This window comes from Tribolium castaneum, chromosome 1, assembly GCF_031307605.1.
Source record: "Tribolium castaneum strain GA2 chromosome 1, icTriCast1.1, whole genome shotgun sequence".
Classification (NCBI taxonomy): domain Eukaryota; kingdom Metazoa; phylum Arthropoda; class Insecta; order Coleoptera; family Tenebrionidae; genus Tribolium; species Tribolium castaneum.
The window spans coordinates 11,183,137-11,202,504 of NC_087394.1; the positions used below are offsets into that span (position 1 = coordinate 11,183,137).

The window sequence follows — 19,368 nt, forward strand, 5'->3', positions numbered from 1 at the left end:
TCAATTTATTGAATGAATGCAAACATTCAAAGTAATTGGTTTCTCACATTATTTTAATGGCCTCCCTTAAATGGACCAATCAAATCCAAAAATATAAATTTGAATGAATCAAAAAATCTAAAGTGATTGGCTTTTTCCGTAATAATAATGGCCGACCTGAAGCGGCCCAATCAAAATGCTTACAAATTTTACTACAATTCTTACGTGCTTTACGTTAATTCATAAATGATGATTGAGGATGCGTCTGTCTTTGTCGCATCTCCATTCATCTTTCCTTTGTAATATTTTACCCTTCATTGGCTTCATTGTAATGTTAGATGAAACTGGGACACTGACAGGAAATGGAAATCAGAAAGAAATACTGAATTGAGAATTTCATTTTAGAGAAAAACAATCTATTGATAGAATATTCCAAATCAGAAAATGAACATTTTTGAAAAGCATTGCGCATGCGCGCGCGCTTTTCATCAATTTGACATTTGACGCATTAAAAATGGATTTAGATTTTAAAAAATCAAATAAAAGACGAAAAGTCTGTGGAAACTGTCCCAAATAATTAAAAAATGTGAAAGGGCACTAAATATTGTATTTTGCCAAAAGGCAATGCTGTTTTTTTTAAGTTTTATATCCAGATTATTGGCCAGTCGGAATCCACTCAATTATTGTGTGTAAAAAATAGGTTTCGAAAGAATATTTTAAGGGCACACTCATCCTCTAAAACTGAGTTGACAGTGAAATTATTTCATTCAGAAACGTAATTATTTTGCAAAAGTTCGTGAAAAGTAAGCTCACATATTTCGCAGTGTTGTCAAAAAACTCAAAAATTATCCAGAAAATCACCGAAGGGAGTCGGTTTACAGAATTTTCATGTTCTGTAACGACCCTTAAGATATTAAATAAATATAAATATAAGAAAAACATCTACACTCTGTGAGGAGCCAAGTCAACTGGCCGCCCGTGTGCAGGTTCCAAATATTGCACCCCTGATTAAAATATGTAGTAGTTAAAAGTTACTAAGTCAAATAAATGAAAGCAACTGTTTATTTTTAAAATGTTTTAAAATAGTATATTTATACAAAAATAAAACTATTCGTAACAAGGATAGTTTTAAATTTTGTGCAGGTACAAAAGCTGCTGAATAAATACTCAGCATACCTAATATTTAAATAATTTACTCAATAAATTCACCTTACTTTACTCTAGGCAAATTCTTTTTCTAAAATATAGTTTAACTAGGCTATTGATGGGTATTTCCCTTTCATTCCCTGCAGTGGCAGGAGTAGAAAGTTAGGAAAATTATTAAATAGATTTTGGGACATCGTCGTACTTATATAATTTTATAAAGTTTTTCTGAAAAGGTCCTCTCTCCACAAACAGAAAGTGCTAATATTAAGAGAATTCTAAGAGCATTCTAAGCAAAAAGTGAATTTTAAAATAAATTTTAGAATCTGCTACTGGGTTGTTCTCATTTTCATAAACAAATTGCTCCACAATGTTGTCGATTAACTGAATGTTTAAAAAACGTTTTTACTTAATTTTGTAAAAGGACTAAACAAGTTGTTATGTTTATGGTTGGACATTTTACTCAAACTTACTTTAAATAAAGAAATAGAATAGCGTACCAAAAAACTATTGGAGATAATTACAGTTAAACGGACCACGAAAAAATTGCACATGGGTCTTTTTTCTGTGCTCTTTTAATTTTTCAGGATTTTTTTGCAATTTAAAACTTTTAGTATTCGCATACATTTATTCCTTCAATGTATTGAGACTAGTGATAATTTGTATTCATTTTACTCCATTTTTCATCATAAATAAATTTACAAAACGATGTTCTGACAGTAATTGAGAGATATGAAATTATAAGGAGCTTAGAAGATGGAACAGACGAAGAGGTTGACATAAATTTAACTATGAGAGAACTAAAAACGTAAATACAGCTGAAGCGGTTTAAAAGCGCTCGAAAAAAAAATTCTGAGAAAAACCAGAGATTTTGTTCTAAATTCTTTAAAGGAAAAGATTAAACTGATTAAATATTTTTCTGTTACCAATTAGTTCATTGTTCATAGTACATTATTATTGCTTTGTTGTATTAATTACATAATAAACAGTTTAACAAAAACTAAATTCGAATCAGTGTACTATCTCTATTTTATGAAAACCTCTGGTTTTTTAGTTCACATAATGGAGATGATTCTGATTATTTATTTATACTTTATAAATTTTGTGCTCCCAGAGAAAAGGTCTGCTGTATGCATTAATCCATTTGATTGCATACAGGCGCTTAATAATAATAATAATAATAATAATAATAATAATAATAATAATAATAATAATAATTCGTACAGCCATTGATCTCTTCCGAGATATCGGCACCGTCATATCGAGCATGTTAACTTTGTTAGTTAACAAAATCATCAAGTTTATAATAACAATGCTCTAATAAATATGATTTTAACTTAGATTTAAATTGTGTCAGCGAATTTAGCAAACGAATGTCCTGCGGCAAATTTCTGAAAATCTGAACAGACTTATAATAAACACCATTTTTAAAAAAAGAGGAGTTATGTTCTGGAATTCGGATGTCTTTACAGAACCTTGTAACTTTATTGAAACTTACATCATATTTGTCTTTATTTTTTTCATAGAGATGCTCATTCTCTTTCACAAATACTGCGAGACTGTAGATATACATTGATGTTAGAGGTAGAATTCCAAGTGATTTAAAAAAGGGCTTACAACTCTCATGTGGTTTTTTGAAAAGCATGCATCGTATGATTCTTTTTTGCAACACAAAGGCTTCTTTTGAACTTGTAGAAGAGCCCCAAAATATTAATCCATACGAGAGAGTAGAGTGTACATACGCAAAATAAAACATTTTTAAAGTATCTATACTTACACTAGTGCGCAAGTTACGAATAATGTATGAATATTTGGCTAGTTTGCGACATACATAATTACTATGTGCGTTAAATTTTAAAGCTTTATCGATGTATAAGCCTAAAAACTTTACTTCATCGGCCAACGGAACAGATTTTGTACCAAGCTTAATATAGATACTGGATGACATTGGGCCATTTCTATATTGTACCACAAGAGTTTTGTTCATATTTAATTCTAAAAACTGAGCCCCACAATATTTATACATTTTAGAAATTGCGTCCGAAGCTTCCGCAGAAGTAGTGTGTAGGTCTTTACCTATTGCTATACAAGATGTATCATCAGCAAATTGACAGGGTGAGTATTTATTTAAAGATTTTTTAAGATTGTTTACATAAAGAATGGATAGCAGCGGCCCCAATATGGATCCTTGAGGAACACCTTTTGAAATGGTAATTGGCTCGGACAACACATTCAAGATAGCGCCATTACTGTTATAAGTGAAACGAACTCTTTGAGACCTGTCGGATAAATAAGATCGGAAAAGTTCTAATGCAATGCCTCTGACACCAATATTGAACAACTTGGTTAATAATATTTCATGATCAAGTGTGTCAAATGCTTTAGTAAGGTCAAAATAAATACCGATGACTGATTCCCCACGATCTAAACAGTTTACAATATAATTTAATGTTTCAAAAATTGCAGAATTTGTAGAACGATCTTTAAGAAACCCATGCTGACAATTGGAGAGAAAGTTGTTGGATACGAGATAGTTGTAAAGACGATTGTACAATAACCTTTCAAACACCTTAGAAAACGCTGGTAAAAGAGATATAGGACGGTAGTTGTTGATATCTGCTCTGGATCCTTTACCTTTATAAACAGGAACCACAATAGCTTCCTTTAAAGATTGCGGAAATACGCCTGAACTAAAAGAGTTATTAATAGAATTTGCCAAAATCTCAGAAATGTTTTGATTAACATCTGCCAAAATATTACAGGGAACATTATCAGATCCAGAAGCTTTCTTTTTTGATACACTTTTTATAATGGCTTCAACCTCTAGTATATTAGTTGGAAGAAGAAAAAAACTGGAAGAGCAAGATGTACTAAAAGTATTATTAAATTTATTCTTCAGTAAACTATCATCACTGACAATAAAGTGTCTATTAAACATATTTGCCAAAATTGTAGGATCTTTTGTTAAGACGCCAGAACTATTATGTAATTCTATATTACGAGTTTGTGTTGATGAAGAACTAGAAGATCTGATAATGTCCCAAGCCACTCTACTTTTATTGTTACCAGCCTCAATAATCCTTTTATCGTTATAATCAATCTTTGCCTTATTTATCAGTTGTCTATATTCTTTCTTTTTTATATTATATATATTTTTTAAAGTTGAATTATTCGGGTTGCTACAAATAATATGAAATAAATCTTTTAATAAAAGTGACATGCGTTTCATTTGTTCTGTTACCCAAGAAGTTTTCTTCTTTAGATTCCTTTTAACAGTGGTTTTCCTTAAAGGAAAGACATTATTATATTGCGCATCAAAAATTGATTTTAAGCTTTCAAAGTCTATATCAGAGCTGGAGTTGCTAAAGAGAGCATCTTGTTGTAATGTTGATACAAATGAGTTACGATTATTTACATTGAAGTTTCTGCGCAAGTAAGACATGGATTTTATATTATTAATTTCAAAACGGGTTACAAGTAATTGTCCCAGATGGTCGGAAACATGTGAATCAATAAGATGGCATGAGTCTTTTGGAAGGTTAGTAAAGATGTTATCTATACAAGTTGCACTATTTACACTAACCCGAGTTGGTTCCAGAATTTGCTTTACTAAATTAAAGGAACTAAAGGTGTTTATTAAAGATAAGCTTGACGAAGAGGCAACGGAAAAATCGACGTTAAAATCACCACATATCACAATATTTAAAGATTTCTTTTGAAGTTCTTCTAGCAAATTAATCTCAAGAACAAGAACGCATTCGTGAAATAAATTGTGTCACACCTTGCACACCGGCTTAGCTCGGCCCTGTCTACACTTTTGTTCTTTCGACTGCCATTTAGTGTTTTGTGAGTTCATCTAATAATAATTGCAGGTGTTCTCTCATTTTTTTTGAGATTGTTATTTGCAATTTAGAAAAAAATGGAAAGAATTTAGAAACAAACTTTTCTTTTTCCTATTATCGACGCATACACAATTTTTGGGGAATTTATGTTCTCAGAAATACGCTTTTATTAATTATTCCCAATTTAGAGATACCTGTTGTCTATTTGAAATTGTAAATCGAGTTCTTAAAGCTACAATAAAATTTTGCGCAACATTCACTTAAAAAATGCATCTTAAATTATTAAAAATCGAGCTTATTAAAATAATTGAAAATGACCAAGTTCCCTCATTCTCTAGACTCTTATGGATCAATACCCATAAGCCAACAGCAATAACAATATTAACAATATCTAATAATATTTTAAATAAAAACGCTTGTGCTCGTGTTATATCCATTATCTTTCAATCACACGTAGTTATCTTAATAATCTGAATTGCTCAATATTTATTTTAAACTAAGTATGTATTATCAATTTTTTCTAATCTGTATCCACTGTATGAGAGTTTTTTTCTAAATAATTTATAGCCACAAACACATGCCATTTTAATAGGTCAAAACAATTTCCCATTTAAACACTAACAACAATGGCAATACCTTATTATTTTCTAAATTTTCATTCTTAGAATGAAGTAAAAATGGTTACCCGTGTGGGCCCCAAAAAGGACCCCACTCTATGTCTTAACGCTTGCAGATATTTGCGTGAATATTGTGAAACATGTAACATACATGGCGTTCATTATTTAACTGAAAGAAGACCAAAAGCCGAAAAGTTACTTTAGCAACAAGCTTGATAAATTATTGTCACATTATTTCAATTTTCAGGATATTTTGGTTCCTCACACTGTTATTATCCATAAGTGGCTGTAGTTTTATGATTCACGAAATTTGGATCAAGTACCAAAAAAATCCGATCGTTGTCAGTTTTGCAAACGAAGTCAAGTCTTTATACGAAATACCTTTTCCGGCAGTCACTGTCTGTCCGGAATCAAAGTGTTCACAATCGAAGTTTAATTACAGCCGTGTTTATGGAAAGTTGCTCAATAATGAATCCCTTTCACACTTTGAGTAAGTAAGTGCGAAAAAAAATTGAAAATATAGAAAAAATTGCAGATCTCATGCTTTTTTTTACTTACGAATGGTTTGTAAGAATTTGGGAAACGAATTTCCCAACTTACTAGTGAATAAAACGGTCGGTGACGATTTTTTTCTACTTATAGAGGAGGTAAAATACAAAATGAGGAATAAAAAAATAATGACAAAATGTTCAAGGCAGTTAAAGCCCAACATCGAACTAAGTTGCTCGTTCTTGGAACATTTTACCTGTGATGAAAGTAGTTACACTCCAATCATTACAGATGTAGGAATCTGCTATTCCATGAACATGTTGGAAAAATCGGAAATTTTCCGCCCCAATGTGTAACAATAAACAACAAACCAATGCTCTCAACAAAAAATACCATTCATGTTTTAGAATCTATGACGAAAAGTTAAATTTTACCAAGTCCAATTATTCCAGTGGATTTGATGGTGAAACTGGATTTACAGAAAGTGCAGGAGTGCACAGTTATCCTTACAGAGCTTTCAAATCAGGTGTTGATAACTCATTAGACTTAGTGTTAGTTGATCAAGTAGATTATGACGAAAAGTGTTCAGCTGTGCAAGGATATCGTGTAAACAAAATTGGAAAAAAGTGGGCTAAAAATTACAAGTTTCCAATTTCAGTTGTTAATTCATAGGCCTCAAGATATTCCTCGAATGTCGAAAAATTATATCAGAGTGTCACACGATAAGGAAACAACCGTCGCTATAGAACCTGCACTCATTTTAACATCTCCCGAGGTGAAAAACATTAATCCAAAAAAACGAAGGTGTTACTTGAAAGGTGAAAAGGTTTTGAAGTATTTTTTGGTCTACAGCCAGTCAAATTGCCAACTGGAATGTTACACGAATTTTACCATGAAAACATGTGGATGTGTGTTCTATTTTATGCCTAGTGAGTTTAAAAAAATATCTTACAGGTGCAGTTTTTTTTTAAGTATATTATACAATGTGTTCGAAAATGTTTGTTCATCAAGTCACCTAACGTAATGTGCCGCTTAATTCAAATTGTGAATGACGTCAAAGTGATGGATCTGTCAAAATAATGCAAACAGGCATCGAATCTAAAAACTAAAAAATACACAATAAAAATCACGAAAATATAAAAAAATGAAGACAAACCCTAAACATAAAACAAAAAAGTGAGTAAAAACTTATTTAAAGATTCACCAGAGACAACAATACCTAGACTTCAATAGTCATTTGAAAGAAGCGGCACACTGAATTTGGATTCCATAGTCGACATGATGAACAATCATTTTTGAACACATTGTATCATTGTTTCCGGTGAGAGAAATAAAATTTCTTTCATAAGAAATATAAAGCTGACAGTTCTACTAACAAGTGAGTAAATCCGGGGAAAATTGGGGAAAACAATGAGACTATTTATTTCATAACTATAGCAACACAGGTCACTACGAAAACTGTCTGGAATTTTTAACTGGAATAAAATTCATAACTTGGATATAGGCAATTTTTGTAAAAATTCCAGAAACAGATCGCTTTTTGTTTTTTCTTGTCCATCATTTGGTGGACATGATTTTTGTTTATTTGCTGTCAAAACTGCACAGCCACCTCCAACTTTTTTTTTCAAATGTAAGAGTATATCGTGTGACACCTCACGTAAAAGAGCACTGCGAAAGCAGTACAACGCACCATTAATTGTCTAAATATTGTCAATGCCCAAGTGATAAAAAAATTAAAGCAGTGTGGAATTATTGACTAAAATAAAATTTGTAAGTTGGATATAAGCGATTTTCGTAAAAAATCTTGAAATAGCTCGATTTTTGATTTTCTTTGCACATAATTTGGTGCATGCGGTTTTTGTTTAACTATTTTCAAGAATGCACAGCCACCTCTAACTTTTTTTTTCAAATATAACAGTATGTCAGATGTCACCTCATATGAAAGAACACTTAGCAAGGAATACAACGCACTCTTTGTTTTCTGAATATTTCCAAAGCCTACGCGATAAAAAAATGCAAACCAATTTTTATAAGTTGTAATTAGGCAAATCACACTAGAAATGTTGCAAAATGTTAGAAATTTATGCTACAATCGTTATGTTACTTCTCAGGAGAGGAACGGTGCCCATTTTGAACAATTGTTGCATTAAATAATTCCACTTATACGATGAGTTGTTATTTTTTTATCACGTAGGCTTTGAAAAAATTCAAAAAACAAATAGTGCGTTCTAATGCTTGCGGAAAGGGCTTTCATACAAGGTGTCACTTGACATACCATTACATTTGAAAAAAAAGTTAGAGGTGGATAAAATAAAAAAAAATTGACCTGTTTCGGGAATTTTCACCAAAATCGACTAAATCAAAGTTATGAATTTTATTCTAGTTAAAATTCCACGCTGTAGAACTGTGCTAATGTTACAGACGGACATTTACTTGAATTTCTTGGATTTTCTTTTTACAATACACCTGTAAGATAAAATGTCGTATGTCACACGTGATCGAAATGCCATTATAAAGCTCGTGAGAAGTGTCCTAATTCTAACTCGCATATAATGATGCATTTCTATCACTTATAATAAATACACTATTGTTGTAGTGATAAAATTAAATTAAATTTTAGGGGAGGGCGAGACTCCTGTTTGTGGTGCTGGAAGTTATAACTGCTTAGAACTCGTTAAAGGTAACCCAATTTGTGCGTTAAATAAATTACAGACTTATTGTAGTGCAATTCAAACTCGAAGAAGTGAAAATAAAGAGATCAGATCCGAGCGAATATGCATGTGGTTGTAGGCCGTCTTGTAATAATTTACATTACAATGTGGAAGTGTCTCAGACAGATGTTTCATATCAAACATTTTCAGAGAATGTTGATAGAAATGCCAGTGAAAAGTATAAATTATTTTTTTGATGGCGTTTAACTGTTTTTGTTTTTCTAGACGAAGATATGCACAAGTAAAAATTTACTTCAAACACGACGAATTTATGTCACTTGAACGAAAAGAACTCTACGGTGTGTCTGATTTAATATCAAATTTTGGTGGACTTTTAGGATTGTTCACGGGATTTTCCTTAATTTCAGCAGTTGAGTTGATTTATTTCTTGACTTTGAGACCTTACTGCAACTGCAAAGTTTTTGGCCGATGGTGGGGTTCCCCTAAATGATCGCTTATTTATATTTACTTCAGAATTTTTCTACTTCATTTTTGCACTTTTCTTCTAAAATGTGTTACATGTAAATACGCAATTTAAAACTCGATTTAATATTGTGCAATACGAATGATCAAAAGAAAGTCTGAAAAGAATAGGACTTGCTATTGATTACTTTAGAAAAACACTACGCGTTTCAAATAAAGGTTTGGTGTGTCGGGTTTTTTAGCTTTGTTTTATTTATTTTCCACGCCAAGAAAATACAACAAGAAGTAAAACAAAGTTTTACTTTCTACGAAAGTGTGTTTCAAGGGAATTTCTGGACTGAATAAGTTAGATTCTCACTCAAAAATAAGCTGACTCTAAATAAATCAAAAGTTGATCATTTTTTGATAACTTTTTTTGACGCAATGTCGCAAAGCAAATTAGTTTTTAGCTTTTCTATTCGTACCTAATTAGAGCGAGTTTTGGTGTGTGTCAACAAATTTCAGCAAAGAAATTTTTTTTTCTTCTTTTGACGAAACTTCGCAAAATTAGTTTTTAGCTCAAGATTACGGAATTCTCTTCGTAATTAGAAGATCTTTGGGGTGATTCACTAAAATTTCGGAAAAGAAGTAGTTTCTAATACTTTCGGCTGACTTTTATAAAAAACATTGTACTGCAAATGACTAACCTGTTACCAGAGTAACTCATAAAAGTTAATGCCAAGAGTACGCTATTTGCACCTCAATGAACCCAAACAAACTGCACGGCTAATAGAAATAGAGTTGAATTCTTTAAATAGATCTAAATATCTACGTCATTTTTTATCTTATCTGTCAGAATTTATCAATGAAGCTAATGTGTTTTTAGCTCAAAGTAACGGAATTTTCTACAGTATTACATGATTTTGGCATGTTTCAACAAAATTTCAGGATAGAATAAATTAATTTTTCGTTCAAAAACGAACCTATTTTTATAAATAGACCAAAGTTGTACGTCATGTATTTGATTATTTTTTGACGAAATCAAAGCAAATTTGGTTTTAGCTCAAAATAATGTTTTTTTTGTCTTACTACAACAAAATTTCAGGAAAAAAAAGGTCTAAGTATAGTTTCTCGACCAAAAACAAGCTGAATTCTCATTGTTTTCAAAAATACTAAACGGAAATAACGAAATTTTCTACGTAATTATTTGGGGTGTTTCAACAAACTGTTGCTCAGAAAGGCGCTGAATTCTCTAAATAGACCAAAAGTAAACCGTTTTTTTATCTTTTTATTTAAAAAAATCGCATAGGAAATTAGTATTTAGCTCAAAATGATGGAATTTTCTATGCAGTTGGATGATTTATTGGCGTATTCAACAAAATTTCCGGAAATAATGTTAGTTTCTCGCTCAAAAAAAAAAATAATTAAATAATAGCTAAATAGACCAAAGGTGCAGGAACGCAAAATTTTTGTTTTTTTGTCGTAATTTCGCAAAGCAAATAAGTTTTGAGGTTAAAATAACGGCATTCTATGTAATTAGATGGGGTTTTGGTGTGTTTCAATAAAATTTCAGGAAAGAAGAAATTAGCTTCTCGCTCTAAAAAAGCTGGGAATTTCTCTAAATAGACCAGAAGTACTTCATTTTTTATCTATTGTGTTAACGAAATTTCGCAAACCAAATTAGTATTTATTAACCCAAAATCACGGATTTTTTTACGTAAGTAAATGATTTTTTGCCGTGATTCAAAAAAATGTAAGGAAAGAATCAGTTATTTTCTCGTCCAAAGACAAGACTGTATTCTCTAATAGACCAAAAGTACTTATGCATTTTTTATGAAATTTTAGAAAGCAAATTAGTTTTTCGCTCGGAATTTTCCTCGTAATTAAATGGGGTTTTCAACAAAATTTCGGGAAAAAAGTAAGTTTCTCGTTCAAAACGAGCTGAATTCTTAATCCTGAAAAAAGTTGTTAGCCCGACACATTTTGTTCGCTAAGGATTTTAACGGTAATTAAATCGTAATCAAACACTGAAATACGCCAAACTAGGAAATAAATTGGTAACCAGAATTATTTTCGTTTAACCGTCAACTAAATAAAGCAATCTCTTTTTTTAATGTTTTTAAAGCAAATTAAATTTTAGGTCAAAATAACGAAATTTTCAACGTAATTAGGTTAACAAAACTTTGAGGAAGAATAAATTAATTTATTGTCCAAAAAATAGCTGAATTCTCTAAATAGACCAAAAGTATCTACGTTTTTTTTTGATTTTCTTAAAGAGATTTCGCAAAGTAAATCGATTTTTGCTTAAAATTACGGAATTTTATGCGTAGTTAAATGATGATTTGGCGTGGTTCAATGAAATTTCGGGAAAGAAGAAATTATCTGATTCAAAAACTATATAGTTATAGTTATAACTATAATTATAGTTATATAATTATAATTTAGGTACTCCATTAGCCCAGTCAAATTAGGTAAATCGGTGGAAAAAATTCCTAGAGAGTTGGAGTTTTTTTTAAAAGCTTCCTTTACACTTGGGTAGACATATATCAAAAGTCCCCGAGGTTGGGGGGTGAGCTCGAGGAAAGGAAGAGGGTTAAAGCAGTCTTTTATTGGTTTTTTGCTTATATCTTGGAAACTGTTACTCCGATCAATTTTTTTCTTCTTACCAAAATTAAAGATGATAAAATTTCCTACAGAATGGTCCTTAATAATTTTCAACCACCATTGGTAATCTTTCAGTGTATTTGAACATTTGAGTTTTTTACAGAAAAATACTGTTAAGCATTTGAAAAGATCAAAGTTAATGATTTTAAACCAGCTTACAGGATTGTTGTGGCCGTGTTTTAAAAAAAAACAATCACAAAAAAGTGAATTTTCCGTTCTAAACAGGCCAAAAGAAAAGTGACTTTAATAAAAAATAAGAAACATAAAACTGACGAAAAATGTGGTTTTTACGTTTCAACAGGAAAAAATAACATTTGTGCAACATTGTCACATTTCTAGATGTAAACACAGAATTTTATATAATGTTGCGCAATTTGAAATAACTGAGCGTTGCGCGGGAGAGTGGGATTATAAAACCGTAAAACGCGAGCGTTTGATGCCAGAAATAACTTTACTAGTCAACAAAGTAAGTTTGTAGTTTTTTTACAACTCGAACTGGCTGTGAACTGTAGTGTAGTGGAATCCTCTTCAAATTCTGCAATGTCCAGTGATAATACAAATAGTGATATTATTCCTACACGTAATTACACCAGCAGTGGAGAATATGGGAACTGGTGGCTATTAAAAAGAATATCAAAAGATTCGGACCGTTTACAGGGCGACCCATGGTTACTATCAAAACAAGAATTCAGAATGCGTAAAAGTTGGCTCTCGAGATCACCCAAAGCAGCGTTTCGAATACAATACGGGAATAGTAATGAAATTGGTGCTTTTATAAGATTAACAAATTCATATTGTCTCATGGGTGGTGAGCCCCAACAGTACGAAAAAATACAAAGAATTATTCAAAGTGACCTCGGCGAGATTCCTGCGATTAACACTTCCTTGGCTGGGTGTAAAGTAGTAGGACGATTATGTGTAGGCAATAAAAATGGACTTTTGGTGCCTGAACTGACCTACGATACGGAATTACAACGACTAAAAGAAGAACTCCCTGAGTCTTTAAAAATATCAAAGATTGAAGATAAATTGTCGGCCTTAGGCAATGTGATTGTTTGCAATGATAGTGTCGCACTTATTCACCCAGATTTGGACCGAGTATGTCAAAGTTAACTTATTTTTTAATACTTTGCTAACAATAAACTCGTCTGTTAACAGGAAACTGAAGAAGTGATAGCAGATACCTTACAAGTTGAAGTTTTTCGCCATATGATATCCAACAATCCCTTAGTAGGTTCGCATTGTACTTTAAATAATTTAGGAGGATTAGTGAATTCGGATATTGGTCAAAACGAACTCGAAAATTTATCGTCGCTGTTACAGTTATCCTTAGTTGTAAGTAAACTTAAAATATGTTTTACCCTTTTCTATTAATTTCTTAATTTTAGCCTGGAACTGTAAATCAAGGGAACAAACTTATTGGCTCTGGTGTAGTATGTAGTGACAGTTTTGCATATGCTGGCATGAAAACTACTGCTAGAGAATTTACTGACATTGAGAATGCATTTCTATTAAAAATAAATTAAATTAAACCGATAAGATTTATACTTTGAAAAAGTGTTAGGCTAATTGTGCCCTATACTGTGATACATAAATTATTATTATTATGTATTAGATTTGAATTATTTATTAATTTCATATGTTAATAAAAAATAAAAAGAGACATTGTTTTTAGTTACTGCTATTAAAAAAAATTTGGTCAATACATAATGTGATTTATTTCACATTTATATCATTATTATTACATTTTGTAAAAATAATGACAAGAGACTGATTTTTACAAATGATCAAAAGTTTGATTAATAAATAAATTGACATCTTACTGAGGAATTCGTAGTTCAGCTTGAGAGTATATCAGAGTAATTTCAGAAAGAATTAAATGTCTTTCAGATTAACTAATTGTATTACAGAATGAGTTATTTGTAAATATAATAATACATCTTTTCTGAAATACAATTGGAAAGGGTGTAGAATTATTTTTAAGAAATTTTTTTCCAAAAAAAAACAAAATTATACTGTATAATCCGTCCCAAAGTTGATTCAAGTTTATTTGTAATTTCGTTATTGAAAAATTTTGTGAAACAATAGGTTAAAATAATGGAACTTTCAACATAACATCGATGAACGATATGGACGTCACTTTTTCGATGCGTTTCAACCCAAGTTTCAACCAAACATCGTGAAAAAAAAAATTCTAGCTGAAAAATGAGCCAAATCAGTCTAAATAAACCGAAAGTATGGCAGTTTTTATAATTTTTTTACAAAATTTCACAAGGTAGGTGAGTTCCTTGATTAAAAATAACATGAACATACAAAAAATTTTCGGTGTATTTGTACAAAATGTTTTTTTTTGGAAAAGAGCAAAAAACAATAATTTTAAATTATGGTAATTTCTAACTAATTGGATTTTTTGTTATGAAATCTAACAGAATTATAAGTTTAATGTTTAAAAATAAAACGAAGGAAAAAAATCAAAATAATGATATTTGCGACCTTCGTTTGTGGTTTTTGACTTATTTTTGCAAAATTATGAAAAATAAGTGAGTTCTGGGCTGAAAAACGTGCTAAACCGGTGAAAAAAGACAAAAGTAACGTCATTTTAGACCATCATAATCATAATCTTTAGGTGTATTTAAATAAGACTTACTGAGAAAAGTGAGTTTTTTTTACAGAAAAATGTGGTTACCTACGTATTTGAAAAAAACATAATAATTTTGAATAATTGTTTGGCGAAAAAGAGCATTGTGTGTCACTTATATTACCTTCTAATAATGTACTCTACAAAATAAGTTAAGAATAATTGTAGATAGTATAAGGGAACGTCAATTTCAATATAACTGTTCAAGACAGGTCAGGTGAGATCATTTTTAACGAAATGTAAAATAAGTGAAGTTCTTACTCTAAAAAATGTAAGTACATAAAAAGGCTTTGTTATTATTTATCATGTGCTCTCAAAATGACTATACATGAACCAGCATCATTATAAACAAATTCCACCAAATTATTTATACTGTGCTTGCTGAAAAATGCAGAGTAGATTGTTTGTGTTGAACAAAAAAATATAGGAGTTCAAAAAAGTGCTAAGAACGTATACCCATCTACTACTTGCTTTTGTTGTCATATTTAATAAATTATGGAAATTTAATTGCTAAGTTCAGTTTTTTCATAAATCGATATACAGTGTTGTTTATTAAATTATTACGGTCGTGCGTTTTTAACCAGGATTCTAACGGGGGTTGAAAAAAATAGGATACATTTAAGTAAAAGGCCAAAATAATGGCTATGTTCTATGCGAAATAAGTAAGTTTTTGCTTGAAATACGCCCTAAATTGATCTAAAATAAGTAAAATTCAAAAGTGTGGTAATTTATACTTTCCAAGAAAATTTATTTTTCTTTGCTTAACACCCATCATAACCTTGGAGACATTTTTTTGTTGAAATTCTGTTCAAATATAGAATTAACAGATGGTTTAGTGATTAGGAAGCTATAGAAAAATGATGAAAAGTATGTTCCATTTTTTATTTTTGAGATAACAGCGTCCTTTTAAAGTACTCTAAGATTCAGAGGCTCATTACAAAGAATATAATATTTTATTCCAAGGTACTAATAGTTTTCTGTACAAGTACAAGTGTATTCATACGAGAAATTGGTATAAAATTATAAACTGTTACATAAAACTTAATCTTCAGTTTTGATACTCATTCATTTTTTTTCACCGAATAATAAATTACACTCACGTTCAAATGGTGCTAATGCTTATAAATGTTCAAAAAGTTTAAATTAGCACTGAACATATGTCAACACTGCACTTGTAATGTGTAATTAGGTGTCCCCACCTATATAAGAATAGCACCAAATGATGCAACAGGTGTTAACCGTCCTTTTAGGTTCAAATGGGTTAAAAATGTGCTAAAGTAAGCTGCTCGACAAAATTAGGGATATTGCAATTCTAATAGTCCAGTATATCATCTGCATTTTTAGTTGTTATTTGCCTTTAGTTATACAGGGTGTATTTTTAAGGGGCCTACATTAGAAACTTCTCAACTTCTAATATAGTACAGCTTTAAAATTTTGTATACGATCCAAATCGACCATTCTGAGTTCAACTTCATTATTTTCAAATTAGCTCCAAGTTTGAATTTTTAAATAGTAACCACACATTTTTATTGCATATTTAAATTCACCTTTTCGATCTGAGTAAAATTTACCCAAGTTGTTGGTGCTAATCTGTCATAGTTTTTGACATATGTCATTTTTTTGTTAAAATTTTCATTTGCAATTCGGAAGTAAAATTACCGTTGGGGGCGCCACTGAGCTAGGTCGAAAACAGTAACCATAAATGGCGGGAAAATGTTTATTCGAATATTTTGAGCGTTGTACGAATTTTGGGGCTTCACAATTATTGCATTGCCTATGCGGAATGATTATTGTATCTTTGATGCAAGAAACTTATGTTGACAAATGAGAGATGACGAGGAAAACACGAATAACGAATGACTGTTTGGTTCACTTTCTTTATTGGAAAATTATTACAAAGACATTGAAAAGCCTACCTTTTGGCATAATTTACGTTTAAATATATCAGCAGTTGTTAATCTTTATTGTAGTTTTGTAGATTTACCGCAGCATTTCATGATTTTTTCAGTGGAAAATTCTAATCTAAAATTCATAACACTTCACTAATTTATTGGTTTCTTGAGCCAAACTTTGTGTTCGCTGTGATCCATTACTTATAATCTTTAATTAGACAACTGTTTGATAACACTTTGTAATCAAAATTTAAATATTTTTCACTTTTTATCCACTTTCAAGTTCCAACAATAAACACTTTATACCACGAAAAACTACAGAACCAAAGTCAACGTTAGGATTTACCACCACGTACTTTTAAAGTAATTCTTTCTATTGTAAGTAATTAACACTATACACGCAAAATTGTTGAACAATTCATTAAATGTCAGTTAAATGTGGCATTACGAAAATTTCTTTACTGTTTTCGACATAGTTCAAAAGTCATCACCAGAGGGCGTCTAGTTAATTTTATTTCCGAATGGCCCTTGAACCCTTTGCGATAAGTGAATAATTTTTTTTTTAGAAAAGAATCACGAGCTGATGGTGCCAACTTTTCTTTACGTGTATAATTCAACGTTTTCTCTTATAGATACAATAATAAATTTTTGGGATTAATTTTTCACTAGTAGAATAAAAAAATCACCAAATTTTATTACAACAAGAAAAATAAAACAACTCTAAATCAAATAATCATATTAAAATTTCTGCATTTGACTTGTCTTTTGATTTCAATAAGATGAACATCTTATAGAAATTAAAAAAATAAAAATTATAATAATTAAATTGTAAAAGAATGAAGAAAAATCTGCAGTGAACATGTAATAGGCATTTATCACGGGAAATAATTTTGAAAAAATTAGGGGATATCAAGAAAAATCCGGGGAGATCAAAGCAAAAAGGGAAATCTGGTGTACAAAATTGACTTGGGATTTACCCCTCGCCGAATAATAAATTTCCCTGACGTGTAAATGATTAACTTTTGTAGAACTAATTACCAAGGTAAAATTTGTCACAGAAAATATTGTTTTTTCACTCACAAAATAACGTATTTATCTAAATAAATCAAAATGTAAATATTATCATTTTGGACCTTAGTTGGAAAATTTTGCCACCTTTTAACTCAAAATAAATAGGAATTCATTTGTGAAGGACATTCATTTGTGCAAGATCGTGACATTTTTATTGAATGAAAATACAGTTACATGTAATTGTAAACATTCAATTTTATATAATGTTGCGCAATACGAAATAACTGATCAGTTAGAATCTAATCTTTGTAGTGGAGTTATAAACCGTAAAACGCGAAAGATAAATTTAGTCAACAAAGGAAGTCAAGTGTTTTATGGGTGTGAATTGTAGTAACAACTCTTCAAATCCTGCGATGTCTAGTGACAATTCAAACTGTGATATTACTCCAACCCGTAATTACACCAGCAGTAACGAAAGAGATTCCTGGTGCCTAATAAGAAAAATAACCAAAGAAAATGACCTTCCACATGGTGACCCATGGTTAATATCAAAACAAGAGTTCAGAATGCGCAAAATGTATGTGTGGAGTGAAATTGAAGCAGTGTTTCGATTACAATACGGAGGTAGCAATGAAATTGGGGCTTTTATGAGACTGACTAATTCGTATTGTCTCATCGGTGGTGACCCCCAAAAGTACGAAAAAGTCGAAGGGTATGGCAAAAGGCACATAATTGTCTCCAATTGTACAATACTTTTTTACAGAATGATTGAAGGTGATATCCAGTGGGGTTCTGTGGTAAACACTTCTTTGGCGGGCTGTGAGATAGTAGGACGATTATGTGTAGGCAATAAAAATGGACTTTTGGTACCTGAAATGACCTACGATACGGAATTACAGCGACTAAAAGAAGAACTCCCCGAGTCTATAAAAATATCGAAGATTGAAGATAAATTGTCTGCATTAGGCAATGTGATTGTTTGCAATGATAGTGTCGCACTTATTCACCCAGATTTGGACCGAGTATGTCAAAATTAACTTATTTTTTAATACTTTACTAACAATAAACTCGTCTGTTAACAGGAAACTGAAGAAGTGATAGCAGATACCTTACAAGTTGAAGTTTTTCGCCATATGATAGCCAACAATCCCTTAGTAGGTTCGCACTGTGTTTTAAATTACTATGGAGGGTTAGTAAATCCGGATATTAGCCAAAACGAACTCGAAAACTTATCATCGCTGTTGGAGTTATCTTTAGTTGTAAGTAACCTAAAAATATGTTGTTGGTAACATTTTAAGCCATTTTTTTAATACCTGAATCCTAGATTATAAACACTATTTTAAAACACGCTTCTCATAGCAACGAGTTTTAAATTAAACTGATTCAACACAAAAATTGAACACTTATAGTTCTCGGGTGTCTACGTTGCAACTCGCATACGCTCGTTGCATAACGACAGCCCTCGGACTTTAATCTTGTGTTTTCGCACTCGTATTATTAATACCTATTTATTTATTTACTTATTTTTTATTTTAGCCTGGAACCGTAAATCAAGGGAACAAACTTGTGGGATCTGGTTTAATATGTAATGACAGACTTGCATATGCTGGCATGAAAACTACTGCCAGGGAATTTACTGACATTGAAAAAGCGTTTCATTTAAGATGATAAAATACTGACTCGCTTTTAATACAAGTAATGGTGTTAATTGTACCATGTGCTGTGATATAATTATGTTTTGTACAATGTAAAATGCCGTTGCTAATTGTAAGAAAAGTCTGTACAACTTTTGAAATTAAACTTATAAAATAGATAGTTCTTTCTTTTTTTGACCTTATTAAAAATGTCGAGAAAAAATTACTAAATAATTAACTAATTATTGATTATTACATAATTAAATTAACAAGTTAATCTATGTATTTATATTTTTGTTCTATATTTTGTCGTTTTATCTTAATAAGTAGTAGATAGGTATGTATG

The 19,368-nt window shown here is 30.9% G+C and overlaps 2 protein-coding genes across 4 annotated transcripts; both read left to right on the forward strand.

Annotated features, from left to right (window-relative positions):
* The first annotated feature begins 1,360 nt into the window (after positions 1-1,360).
* On the forward strand, positions 1,361-9,883 carry LOC107397640 (pickpocket protein 28-like). Of its 3 annotated transcripts, XM_064354750.1 has the most exons (10): positions 1,361-3,237; positions 3,290-5,775; positions 5,829-6,071; positions 6,117-6,228; positions 6,280-6,422; positions 6,478-6,676; positions 6,729-6,999; positions 8,691-8,750; positions 8,794-8,959; positions 9,007-9,883. In XM_064354750.1, exons 2-10 carry the CDS (start codon positions 5,642-5,644, stop codon positions 9,230-9,232), a joined length of 1,554 nt encoding a protein of 517 aa, XP_064210820.1. In that variant the 5' UTR covers positions 1,361-3,237; positions 3,290-5,641; the 3' UTR covers positions 9,233-9,883. The 3 variants fall into 3 exon arrangements, with proteins under 3 accessions (XP_064210820.1, XP_064210815.1, XP_064210818.1); XM_064354745.1 differs by having other exon boundaries at positions 6,117-6,422; XM_064354748.1 differs by having other exon boundaries at positions 3,293-5,775; positions 6,117-6,422.
* Positions 9,884-17,633: 7,750 nt separating this feature from the next.
* On the forward strand, positions 17,634-19,201 carry LOC658415 (eukaryotic translation initiation factor 6). Its single transcript, XM_008193148.3, has 4 exons — positions 17,634-18,100; positions 18,152-18,410; positions 18,471-18,647; positions 18,925-19,201. Exons 1-4 carry the CDS (start codon positions 17,763-17,765, stop codon positions 19,054-19,056), a joined length of 906 nt encoding a protein of 301 aa, XP_008191370.2. The 5' UTR covers positions 17,634-17,762; the 3' UTR covers positions 19,057-19,201.
* The last annotated feature ends 167 nt before the right edge of the window (positions 19,202-19,368 follow it).